The 13,487-nt window shown below is 41.3% G+C and overlaps 1 protein-coding gene across 3 annotated transcripts in view; it reads right to left on the reverse strand.

Annotated features, from left to right (window-relative positions):
- The window catches only part of CORO1C (coronin 1C), an 89,530-nt gene that overhangs the window by 20,987 nt on the left and 55,056 nt on the right, over positions 1-13,487 (reverse strand). For all 3 annotated transcript variants that reach the window (XM_042909554.1, XM_042909555.1, XM_042909556.1), the window contains exon 3: positions 7,328-7,450. In XM_042909554.1, the coding sequence (XP_042765488.1) occupies positions 7,328-7,450 (123 nt within the window). The remainder of the gene's footprint in view (positions 1-7,327; positions 7,451-13,487) is intronic.

Here is a 13,487-nt window from a genome sequence, read left to right on the forward strand (position 1 = left end):
CTGAGCTGAAGTCAGATGCTTAACCGACTGAGCCACCCAGAAGCCCCAATACAAAAAGCAGTTTTAAAAATTAACCTAATTCTTTTATAGTTCATTTGACAAAGTTGGTTCTACTGTACTTTTTTTTTTTACTGAATATTTACTAAAGATATTCTCATTGCTATGAATCTGCTATAGCTACACTGTAAAAAATAGTAACTCACTATGTATTCATAGCTTCCTCGTTGCTGTTGTTATTGTTGTTATTTTACGTGTAAGGCAACTGAGGCTGAGAGCATTTAAGTGGCCTATACACATGCTCCCAATTCTCCATCTTGAGCTTTTCTCAGTATTCTTCCCCTGCTATAATGAGGCTTTGTTACACTATCTACTATTTGTAGCTCTGGGTTACCACCAACAGCCTAGGCTTGGGAAACTAAAGAAAGCTTTTCTGTTTAAAAAAAAAAAAAAAAAAAAAAAATGGTGTCGGAGTGCTTGGCTGGCTCAATCAGTAAGTATGCGACTCTTGATTTCAGGTTGTTGAGTCCGAGCTCCATGTTGGGCACAGAGATTGCTTAAAATATAAAGTAAACATAAAATTTAAAAATGGTTTTGTCTGAAACTGTCTGATCTATCATACAGTGTTCTTTTACCTTTAGGAGAGCAAAGTGGAAAATGAGGTATTAAGAGGTGGGGTAGGAGACAATCAACTATTTCTTCAAAATTTCATTTCAACTGCTAAGCTACAAAAGCTTCTTGTAATTGCCCCAATAATAAAAACAAATTTGGGGGACCTTAAACGATTAAAATATCAGTGCCATCCTTAAGAGCTTAAAAAAATAAACTAGGGGGAGGATTTACCTCAAAGCATGACTCAATTTACAAAATGTTTAGTCTGGCAATACCAATAAAAGGACAACAAAGAAAATTCTGGAAGGATGGTGGTGTTAGCGGCAAGCACAGTTTTGGGATCTTCCCAAATCTCTCCATAAAAACACAGAGCAAGCAGATAACAAAACAAAAACCCAGAACTAGGTGATAATCCCCAAATGCAAGTGGGAGGAGGAAACCACCAATAACCACGTGACCTGTGTATTATCTATTGGTCTCTGTGTGGAAAAGTCATGGGGCAGCAATGGGGTGCTTCACAGACCTGACACCAGTAGGCCCCTATGGCACTAGCAATGGAAACTGGGAAGGTTTTTGTCCTCTCCAATAGCTGGTGAGGACGGGGACCTGAATACAAAGGTCTGAAGGGGCTGGAGCAATCTAGACTTCGGACCCCGTACTCCACAGGTCAACCAGAAAGGGCTCCTTTCCGAGACAGGCCCCACAGTGAGAAATTCCAAGGAATGGAAACAAATCTGAGAAAGACAGAAGTCAGAGGGGCAAAGGAATGAGCAAAAACAAAGAAAGGCAGGCTAGGAAATCTAAGAAAGCAAGCCACCGTGATTCTGAACGCCCCCTGGAAAGGACAGACGGTGGGGAGCTCTGTGAAGTTAGGTTGGCTCTGTGCACTAAGCCACCTCCGAATGACTCTAAATGCACATGGAAATAAGAAGGGGCACCTGGGTGGCTCAGTCGGTTAAGCGTCCGACTTTGGCTCAGGTCATGATCTCACCGTTCGTGGGTTTGAGCCCTGCATCAGGCTCTGTGCTGATAGCTCAGAGCCTGGAGCCTGCTTCGGATTCTGTCTCCCTCTTTCTCTGCCTCTCCCCTCCTCACGTTTTCTCTCTCTCTCTCTCTCAAAAATAAACAAAAGAAATTTAAAAGGAAAAAAAAGCCAAGGCCCCCCAAATTACTATAAGAAACAAAGAGAATAAGGCATAGAATAGCATTCCTATAAACAATAAAAGAATGCTAAGAAAGGAGGCACCAGGGTGGCTCAGTCGGTTGAGTGGCCGACTTCGGCTCAGGTCATCATCTCACAGTTTGTGATTTCGAGCCTGGCTGGGATCTGTGCTGACAACTCAGAGCCTGGAGCCTGCTTCAAATTCTGTGTCTCCCTCTCTCTCTGCCCCTCCCCTGCGCATGTTCTGCCTCTCAAAAATAAATAAACATTAAAAATTAAAAAAAAAAAAAATTAAAGAAAGAATGCTAAGAAGGTATGCTCAAAAAGAGGTAAAAACCATCACATACTATTTCAAAACAAAATAAAATCCAGGACACATAAATCAGAACTTGAAAAACTCAAAAGTAAGGTAGAAAAATTTTTTCAAAATTAGAAATAAGGTTGGGAGAAAAACTAAACAATACTGGAGACAGGTAAAGAAGACAAAGCATATGGATTAACAGGAGTCCCTGAAGAAGAAAACCAAGGCAAGAAAACAGAACAAATACAAAGACTGTAATTGAAGAAAACATTCCTGGGAGGGGGAAGAAGACCTGAAACCTTATACTGAAAGAACGTACCATAGGGCGCCTGGGTGGCTCACAGTCAGTTGAGCATCCAACTCTTGATTTTGGCTCAGGTCATAATCCCAGGATCATGGGACTGGGCCTCAAGTCAGGCTCCACACTGGGTGTGAAGCCTGCTTGGGATTTTCTTCTCTCTCTCTCCTCCCCTCTCACCACCCTACCTCCCCCCGCCCCCAGTTCGTGGGCACATGCTCCAGCTCTCTCTTTAAAAACAAAGCCAAACCAGGGCGCCTGGGTGGCGCAGTCGGTTAAGCGTCCGACTTCAGCCAGGTCACGATCTCGCGGTCTGTGAGTTCGAGCCCCGCGTCGGGCTCTGGGCTGATGGCTCGGAGCCTGGAGCCTGTTTCCGATTCTGTGTCTCCCTCTCTCTCTGCCCCTCCCCCGTTCATGCTCTGTCTCTCTCTGTCCCAAAAATAAATAAAAAACGTTGAAAAAAAAAAATTAAAAAAAAAAAAACAAAACAAAAACAAAAACAAAGCCAAGCCAAACCAAACCCAAAAACATACCACAAACCACGGAATGCCAACTCAGAATGACCAACAATATTCTAGCAAGATTACTATTATATTAAAAAAGGTTTTTTTTAATGTTTATTTATTTTTGAGAGAGAGCAGAGCATCAGCAGGGGAGGGGCAGAGAGAGGAGACACAGAATCCGAGGCAGGCTTCAGGCTCTGAGCTGTCAGCACAGAGCCCGACGCGGGGCTCGAACCCACGAACCGTGAGATTACGACCTGAGCTGAAATTGCGTGCTTGCTTAACTAACTGAGCCAGCCAGCCCCATAGATCACTATGTTCTAAGAAAAAAAAAATCTTATGAACATCTAGGCAAAAAGAATATATGGTTTACAAGGAAGAAAGAATTAGATTATCTGATTTGTTTTGACAACAACACTTTATGACAAAAAAAAAAAAAAAAAAAAAAAAAAAAAAAGGAATAATATATTTACATACTTGAGTAAGGACTGTGAACCAAAAATTTTATATCCAGAAAAACTCACCTTCAAAATTGTAAAGATCACAGACCAGCTATTATCTATGTAGAAGAACTTAGAAAATATTGTTCCCATGAGCCTTTTCTTTTGATTCCATTCTTGGGAATTTCTCCTCAGTGTGGGGCCTGTCCAGAGGCGAGCACTCTCTGGTTGGGTTCTAGTGTACTGAGGTCTAGAATCTACCTGGGAAGGAGCTTCAGATGGTCTAAGTGACTAGAAAGAGGTCGACATAAGGACCTATGGAGAGCACTAAATACGGATACTCACAGAACTAAGGAGAGGCTGTTAAATATAATGGCTATGTGATCTTGGAATTACAGAGCACCTCATTTTATTTTTATTTATTTATTTTTATTTTAGAGACAGCAAGAGTGGAGTTCGTGCAAGCTGGGAGAGAAGGAGAAGGAGAGGGAGAGGGAGAGGGAGAGGAGAGGGAGGGGGAGAATCTTAAGCAGGTTCCATGCTCAGCAGAGCCTCTTGTGGAGCTCAGTCCCACAACCATGAGATCATGGCCTGAGCCAAAGGACACTCAACCAACTAAGCCACCCCAACACCCCCAGAGTACATCAGTACATCATTTTTTTAAAAACAAATTTAATGTTTATTTATTTTTGAGAGACAGAGTGTGAGCAGGGGAGGGGCAGAGAGAGAGGGAGACGCAGAACCCGAAGCAGGCTCCAGGCTCTGAGCTGTCAGCACAGAGCCTGATGCGGGGCTCGAACCCACAAACCGTGAGATGATGACCTGGGCCAAAGCTGGACGTTTAACCGACTGAGCCGCCCAGGCGCCCCCATCAGTACATCATTTTTAAAGAGGGAGAACAGAAATAGCGCAGATTAAAAAGTTGTAGCTTTCCGGGGCTCCTGCTTGGGATTCTCTCTCTCCCTCTCTCTCTGCCCCTCCCCCACTTGGAGGATTTTCTCTCTTTCTCTCTCTCAAAATAAATAAACGTTAAAAAAAAAAGTTGTGGAAACCATTTTCAGTAATCATAAACTGATTTATGGTGGTCACAACAGTATTTTTGCTTTGAATCTGTTGTATGTAATAGTAATAAAGCATGAGACATGGGACAGATCAGGGCAGTCTAATTCACCCCTGAGCCCTTCAGACCCCGGATTCTCAGTATGCAAGAAGGTAGAGATGCAATAGTGAAGGTTAGATTAAAACTATATAGTCCAGAATTTTAACAGGGAATATTAAAGTGAGGTCACGTGGTATCTTATCTTTAAATATATATGTATATTCTAGCCCCATTTACTGCCAAGTCTTTAAAAAGTGATCACCATGGTAACAATGACCATTCCTAGCACCCAGAATGTGATCTAGAAATTCTATTTTCCATTCAAAGAAATCAGAGCAGGGCACCTGGGTGGTTCAGTAGGTTAAGCATCCGACTTCGGCTCAGGTCATGATCTCCCGGTTCGTGGGTTCCAGACCCGCATCGGGCTCTGTGCTTACAGCTCGGAGCCTGGAGCCTGCTTCGGATCTGTGTCTCCCTCTCTCTCTCTGCTCCTCCCCCGCTCATGCTATGTCTGTCTGTCTGTCTCTCTCTCTCTCTCTCAAAAATAAACATTAAAAATTAAAAAAAAAAAAAAAGAAAGAAACCAGAGCTTCGGAGAGAAATGACTGATATGAAGTTAGGTGAAGAGATGTCCAAGATGAGCACGGAGCGCCTTACCATACCAAATACCAGGGAAGCTATCAAAAACAACCAGGGTATGTCAAAGGACTCAGGAACCTTGAACAAGTTCCTATTAACAGAGAGTGGATGACCTGGGCTTTGAGATAAGAATTGTAATGAATCAAAACCCACGAAAGATGTTCCAATCCATGAATTCAAAATGACATGAAAGGGGGAAAAAACCCTAACTGGTCGTCTTCTGAGAAAGAGAGAGAACCAATTCATTATCTTGAAAACTGAGTAAACAAAAGGAGAGATTCAAGCATCTGTCCTACTTTCCTATATGAACAGTACTACTGGCCAAATAGTAGATAAGAGAAGGCATCCCCTTACAATTTTTACCTGCTAAAAATTGAAAACAAAGTAACACAATTTAAGATCACCATTTTGCGACCCCTAAGGATCTGCTGGATCTGGGTGCTGAACATCAATGGCTGCACAAATCATCCTGGTATCACGGGCCTCTTGATCAAACAACATAACACTAGCTATCATCTTGCCAAGGGGATCGAGCCTGAACGTGATCACACTTCAGGATCCAGCTGCCAATTTATAGGGAATTTAGAGGACAGAGGAATATGTTGAAATGCACCATGCATGTGCAATCATCAGAAACTAAGTTGAAAGATGCAGGTCGAAGGAGGGGCTTCTTCATCAGATTTATTGTCAAGGACAAGAAAACGATGGAAGAGGAGCCAAGAGGTTGCAAAAGATGTACCAAGTTCTTTAAAGTGGCAAGACTGAGCTATAGTGTCTAGAAATACACGTTTGGGTGATTAAAACCATGGAGAATGACGAGGGGGAGTAGCGGATACTTTTGGAGGGAGGGAGGTGGGGGGGGGTGTTTATGACAGGGAAGGGGCACAGGGAGAGTCTGAGAAGGCTGGCAAAGTTCTATTTCCTGACCTGGGCAGTGGTTATACGGGATTCACTTAACTGAACTCCCTTACCTGTTTATTTAGCGTGTTTTATAATAAAAAGTGTTTTTTGTTTGTTTGTTTTATTTTTCAGATGAATCAAACTTGCTTCTTCAAGAGAAGTTAATACTCTCAGTTTAAGATTTGGGCATCAAGGGTCTAAACAATGTTCCTTTTCTTTAGTAAAATGTGTCTGCAGCCATGAAAATGATCAATTTAGCAAGGCACACTAAGCAGAACAGTTCCTTTTAACATATTTCCTTAATATGATTTGGCTGCCAAAATTATGAAATCACAGGAGGAGCTCTCCTCAGCCAAAAGTCCATGAGGAAAAATGAGTAAATGTTTAAATGACACAGTTCAGGAATTAATTTGTTTATGTCAAATAATTTTAATTAATAAAGCCTTCCACACACGGTTTCTAAGTCTGGCTCAGTCCACAGAAAATGAAGAGGGAAGGAAAGAAGAGTGGTCTCCAAGCTCTGCACCTGACATGCGTGAGAGCGCCTGTAACTGACGCAGGCACGGCCTTCACTTAGCTCAGCTCTTAATGCATTTCTCCCCATCTGTGCCTATGTTAACCTTTCAACATATCTGGGGCTAGGATTAAAAACTGATCCAAACCCACAATTACATTTCAAGGCTAAGAAGAACATAATCAAGAACAAGACGCTTGACATTAAAAAGCATCCCAAAGCCTGGTTTCACACATAATCTGCTTTTGGAATCTAAATGGGGGAATGTAAAGAACTTACTTTAAAATTCTTTCATATTGTTTGTCTACCTGAATAAGAAGGAATTTCTTAACCAGGGTCAAACTAGACAGAACACACCTTCTGACGTTAGCTTGAAAATAAGCACTTTACTTATTGCAAAACTTTTCAATTTCCCAATATATGCGATATATCCCATTTTACATGTATAACCTTTGGCATCTTATTTCACTATAAAGATTCCGTTCATGTTGGTAGTTTCTTTCCTTTGGGGGGAGGGAGAGGAGTTATGTGGTCCAATGGCATTCACAGAATTACTGGAAGGTCATTTTACTGTCCTCAAAATCTTCCCATGGAGCAGACGTGACAACAGCCAATAAGCACGTCCACATGCACGCTCATACAAAAGAAGAAGAAAAACAATACAGTACAACCTCTTTGATAGAAGGGCTTATAAAAGGCTTGGCTATAGTTGTCCTTTCATCTCACTAAATCATGGTATAATCCAATGGACAATCAAAACTGCTATGACTTTCTGCTTTTCAAGCCTCTGCACACACATGCGTTTTGAAAGTCGTAGGTAGGTCTCACTGGCCTGTGTGCATGCCATCCCCTGGGAGCTTACCATAACCGTGCAGTCCTCTGAACCGCTGGCAATGACCTGATCGTTGTGTGGGCACCAGTCTATGTCGAGCACCGGTCCCGTGTGGCCACATACTGTAGGGTAGGATTTGTCAATTCGACCAGTCTGAAAGAAGAGAGAAACAAACGTACTGTGTAACACCAACACCACAGAGTTTGTAGGTTTGCTCAGAACCATTTTTCCTTTATTACCTCCACCCCAAACTCTCAAGTATCTATGTATCACGGTCAATGTCAACTAGTAAGAACTGTCAAGTTTTATGTCCAGAAATAGCTACTGCCAAGGACATGCCACCAAATTACAAGGATCCAAATTTCTAGAACCACAAAGATTTTTATTTAATCAACTGCATTAGCAGACATAGTGAACGAGAATGCTAAATCTTTTCACCAAAACACAATTTGTAAATTATAGGTGTGTTTTTACTGTTAAAAAAAAACAAAAAAAAAAACTTGGTGTTACTCAAAATGTTAAATACAACTCTTAGTAAAATTAGCTAATACCCTTGAATATACAAATCACTAGTTCTGGAAATGAATGGCACTGTGAGCACACAAAGTTAGGGTAATAAAAAGAAAAGCTTTAGCTAATGCTTAGGGGCTCAATCTGTATAAGACTGTCTCAGTCTCTTTACTGTCTTTGGTCAACAGAAGAGTCAGCCAGACCAACTCATTAACACTAGCTTAGATCTCACCCATTATCTAGTCCACGTCTCGTTGAGAATACAATATTCAGGGGTGCCTGGGTGGTTCAGTTGGTCAAGTGTCCAACTCTTGATTTCGGCTCAGGTCATGATCTCATGGTTGGTGCAATCAAGCCCCACATCAGGCTCCATGCACAGCGTGGAGTCTGCCTGGGATTCTCTCTCTGCCCCTCCCTCACTCGTGGATGCTCTCTCTCTCTCTCAACGTAAACAAACATTAAAAAAACATTTTTCAATGCTGATCATAAGTAACCATCACGATATACTCACGTGACACATCTGAATCTAACAAGTCAATCTGGCTTATCAAGCCAATTTTGTGTTGACCAAGACAAATGCTATTGTAACAGGTACACAAAAGCTATTTCCTTTTTTAAACATGTTGGTGCAATCCATGCCGAGGTCCTGTATGCTCTAAAAGCGAGCGTACAACGAGGAATCATGGCCAAGCAAAACTGAACCTATTTTGTTGTTGTGTTATTCTCCTGTTAAGACAAGTCAGTACAACACTGGGGCAAGGCTTCCCAGAAAATTTTCAAGATCAAGGAATTCTGTGATTTCTCCACTGTGACTCAACTGTGGAAATGTCCCGAGAAGCAATTATGCTAAACACAAAGACCACAGTACTGAGAGTCAGACAGATATGGGTTCAAATCCAGACTCTACTGTTCAAACAGTGGGTGGCCTTAGGCAAGTCACGTAATCTGAGCTTCAGCCCATCATCTGTGAAAGGAGTGACAATAATACTCATCTCCCAGGATTACCGTAGGATTAAATGAAATAAAGTTTTTAGGTAAATCATAACTTGGTATTACAATTATCTGTATATGGTATGTAAAAAATTTAATTTCAGATATACCTCAGAGATATGGCAGGCTCTGGTACATATCAGTGCAATTAAAGTGAGTCAAATGAAGTTTTCAATTTTACTGTGTACACAAAAGTTGTATTTATACCATACTGTAGTCTATTAACTGTGCGACAGCATGATGTCTAAAAAAACACAATGCATAAACCTTAATTAGGGAGTACTTTATTGCTGAAGAATGCTAGCCATCATGTGAGCTTTCACTGAGTCATGATCACTGATCACATATAAACCATAAATGTAACAGCAACGAAAAAGTCTGAAATATTCCAAGAACGAACAAAATGTAATAGAGGCACAAAGTGAGCAAATGCTATTGGGAAAATGGCATCGACAGACTTCCTCGATGGGGGATCGCCACAAACCTGGTTTGGGAAAAAAGAGTATCTGTGAAGTGCAATAAATGAGGTAAGCCTGTTTGTGGTTTATATACACAATGGAATACTACGTGGCAATGAGAAAGAATGAAATATGGCCTTTTGTAGCAACGTGGATGGAACTGGAGAGTGTGATGCTAAGTGAAATAAGCCATACAGAGAAAGACAGATACCATATGGTTTCACTCTTATGTGGATCCTGAGAAACTTAACAGAAACCCATGGGGGAGGGGAAGGGAAAAAAAAAAAAAAAAAAGAGGTTAGAGTGGGAGAGAGCCAAAGCATAAGAGACTGTTAAAAACTGAGAACAAACTGAGGGTTGATGGGGGGGTGGGAGGGAAGGGAGGGTGGGGGATGAGTATTGAGGAGGGCACCTTTTGGGATGAGCACTGGGTGTTGTATGGAAACCAATTTGACAATAAATTTCATATATTGGAAAAAAAAAATGAGGTAAGCCTGTATGGTGACTGGAATATAGTAAATACACAATATAAAACTACTTTTATTACTAGTTCCTCTAGTTTAATACATTAATTTAGTCTATCATTAAGAAGGACAAACACGTGTCACTTATGAACTCTCATGGGGCCCAGACGCTGTGCTGAGTATGAGAGACAGAGAAGTAAACACGGCAGCCCTGTCCTGGCGGGACGTAGAGGCCGTGTCAACCACCAAATACGGTGCAGCAGAAGACATGCGCCACAGGACAAGCACAGGTGGCAGGAACACAGAAGAAGGGCATTCAGCCAGGCCTGTGGGGATCACAGTCTTCGGGGAGGTTTTCTTTCTTCTCTTTTAAGCTTATTTATTTTTAGAGAGAAGGACAGTTCAAGAGTGTGGGGGGAGGGGCAGAGAGACAGAGAGGGAGAGAGAATCTCAAGCAGGCTACACGCTGTCGGCACAGAGCCTGACGCAGTGCATGATCTCACGCACCATGAGCCAGATGCTTAACCGACTGAGCCACCCAGGCACAGAAAGGTTCTCTGCCGAGAAAAGAAGAATTCTAAATTGAGGTGTGAAGATGGCCCTGTCCACAGACCTAAAGCCTAGGTTTTTTCACATGCTCGTTTTCTCTTGTAAATCGAATTAAACCCAGTTTGGACCTGTGGAATTGCATCGGCAGAAAAGGAATCCTAAAAGAAAGTGCCAACGAACACAGAACCTGGGTGTTATAAGGAGGGCCACACGGGTCATTTACAGGCAGCAAAGCACAGATGGCTGAGAAGCAGACTGCCTGGGCTGGCGTCACGACTCTGTCAGGTTCCAGCTCTGATGCCCTGGCCAAAATGACTTCACCTCTCCACCTCATCTCCTCATCTGTAAACTGAGAATGTCGTGATTCCTTCTATACGAGCTGATGTGAAGACAAATTGAAGATAATCCAGGTAAAGTACTTTCCCAGCATTTGCAGGGCTCAATAAACGTCACCCCAAATTCAGCAACTGCTGGAATCCACTCTGTCATATCCCTGATCCCATCTCTCCTTAAAGAAGCAACTGCTGCTGAGGCCTCTAGCCAGGTTGTTTTCCCTATTTTCTGTACTGCATCCTCACAAAAACCGTGTGAGTGACCCAGCCCGTAAGCTACTACTCCCTGTAATATTCTATTTCTCATGCAGGTGGCGGTGGACTCGCAGGTGTTCATTTTACAGTAATACTGTGATATACATAATATGTAATTGTAGTATCAACATATTGAACCCACCAGCTAAAAGACAGCATGTTTCAGATTTGATTACAACCAGCTACAAGACATATTTTAAAAGTAATAAAGGAACTAAGTTAAAAAATAAAAAGGCAGGGGTGCCTGGGTGGCTCAGACATGATTCCCAGGGTTGTGGGACCGAGCCCCAAGTCAGGCTCTGCACTGCGCATGGAGCCTGCTTGGGATTCTCTCCTCCCCCATCCGCCCCTCTCCCCCGCTCATGCTCTCTCTCTCTAAAACAAACAAAAAACAAGAAAACTAAAAAGTAATTAAAGAAGGGGAAGGCCGTAAAAATATATGCCAAATAGCTGAGCAAGGACAGACTTTAAGGTAGAATGCACTATTAAAGATTAATGTCACTGTATAATTTTGAAACAATTCACTGGGATGCTAAAGGCACTAGGAAGTCTAATTCCTCTAACTGCACAAACTCAAAATATTTATAGCAGAAGCTGAGAGAACTATGAAGAGAAAATGACAAAGCCATAATCTTAAGAGATTTTAACAAAGACTCACTCTCAAGCAAACAGACAAAAATTAGTATGAATATAGAAGACTTTAACAAAAGTCACAGGCTTTGGGACTCCTGGGTGGCTCAGTTGGTTAAGCCTCTAACTTTAGCTCAGGTCACGATCTCACGGTTCATGGGTTAGAGCCCTGCGTTGGGCTCTGTGCTGACAGCTCGGAGCCTGGAGCCTGCTTCGGATTCTGTGTGTGTCTCTCTCTCTCTCTCTCTCAAAACCAAATAAACACTGGGGGGAAAAAAGTAACAAGATTTATCTAATGGATATATCTAGCCTTGGAGCCAATATTTAAAAATAAACTTTTTCAAACACACATTAAACATGATCGTTTTTAAATGACCAATTAGGATACCACAAAGCAAATCTCACAAAATACCAAGAAATCAATACCTCATAGTGCATGTTCAGAGTACAATGCAATTCAATTAAAAATTAATAGAAAAAATATGAACCAAAAATCCCTAAGGCATCTGAAAATTTTTTAAATTTACTAAATAATTCACATAGAAAGTCATAATGGCCAATAGAAATGTTAAAACTGATCAATAAACACATGACGTTTCATAACTTGTGGGAGAGGGCTAAAACAGATCTTAACGGTAAATCAATTAGCTTTAAATGCACATATACAGAAAGTCTGAAAATTAAGGAGCTGATAATAAGCACATGAAAAGGTTGCCGTATTTTTATATAGAGCACACCCAAAGAATGTAAAATTATGAAAAGAAATTAACAAGAAAGAAAATAAATAATAAGCCACATCAACACAATAGGATAGATTAAGAAAGAAGAGAAAGCACAAATACCAGGAATTTAACAAGGGACATAACTTACAAATATGGTGTAAATTCACATAATATGAAAATACTAGGAATAACATCTGATAATAAATTTTAAAACACCAGATGAAAGAAGCAATCTCCTAGAAAAAAAAATCAAAAAATTGTCAATAAATAAAAAACCTGAATAGACCCATAGCCACAAAAGACCAGTAACAAAAGTCCACATACTACCTACCTCCCCATAAATCTAATCACATAATACCAAAGGCCACTAGGCCCACGTGGTTTTACAGGAGCGCTTTACCAAACACTCAAGGAAGAGATCGGCTCAGACAAAACTCTCCAGAGAACAGAAAAGAGCAGTACTGCTCAACCCCTCACTTAAGGACTGTGCCACCCTGATAACAAAGGACGGTATGACAAAGAGAAACTGAAGCCTACATGACAAACACTGTTGCAAACTCCCCTCAAGAACAACAAAAAAACAAGCAGAGTGCAGACAAGCTGCAGACAGAGAAGATACATATGCAACATCCATATCCAACAAAGTCAACAAACAACCTGACAGAATGATGGCAAACGACAGGAGCACAGGAGCACTGAATTCACAGAGAAGGAAAAGCCCATACAGATGTATGAAAAGATACTTGGTCTCACTCAGCGAACTAGAAATTAAAATGCTATGGTAACATCTTATACCTATTAAAATATACCTATTAAAACTGGCAACAATTTAGAAGCCTAATTACAAGTGTTGGCAAGGATGTCAGGAAAGAGTAATTCCAAGCGACCGTTCACTGAAGGCTCCTGCTCTGATTCTTTTTGAGAGCAATCTGGACACAGGTAGAGGTGAAGCTGCCCACCCCTGAGCAATACCATTTGAGGTGGTCTGTGGGAAAGAAAGGTCCCCGTATTTGCACAGAAAGGATATTAACCGCGGCATCACTGGGAATGGTGAAAAAAGCAGAAGCAATTTAACTGTCCTTGGTATGGAAATAAGTATCACTCACACAAAAGTTTAACACACACAAAAATCAGTCTATGTACAGATACATACACATGTAGTAAAAGTACACAAATAGAATACATACCAACTTTGAGGAAATGATTACCTCTGGTGAAGGAGAAGAGGAAAAAAGGGGAATGGTATTTTAGTTACATCTGTTATGCTTTATTGTTTTTTA

The sequence above is a fragment of the Panthera leo genome, chromosome D3 (assembly GCF_018350215.1).
Source record: "Panthera leo isolate Ple1 chromosome D3, P.leo_Ple1_pat1.1, whole genome shotgun sequence".
NCBI classification, from domain to species: domain Eukaryota; kingdom Metazoa; phylum Chordata; class Mammalia; order Carnivora; family Felidae; genus Panthera; species Panthera leo.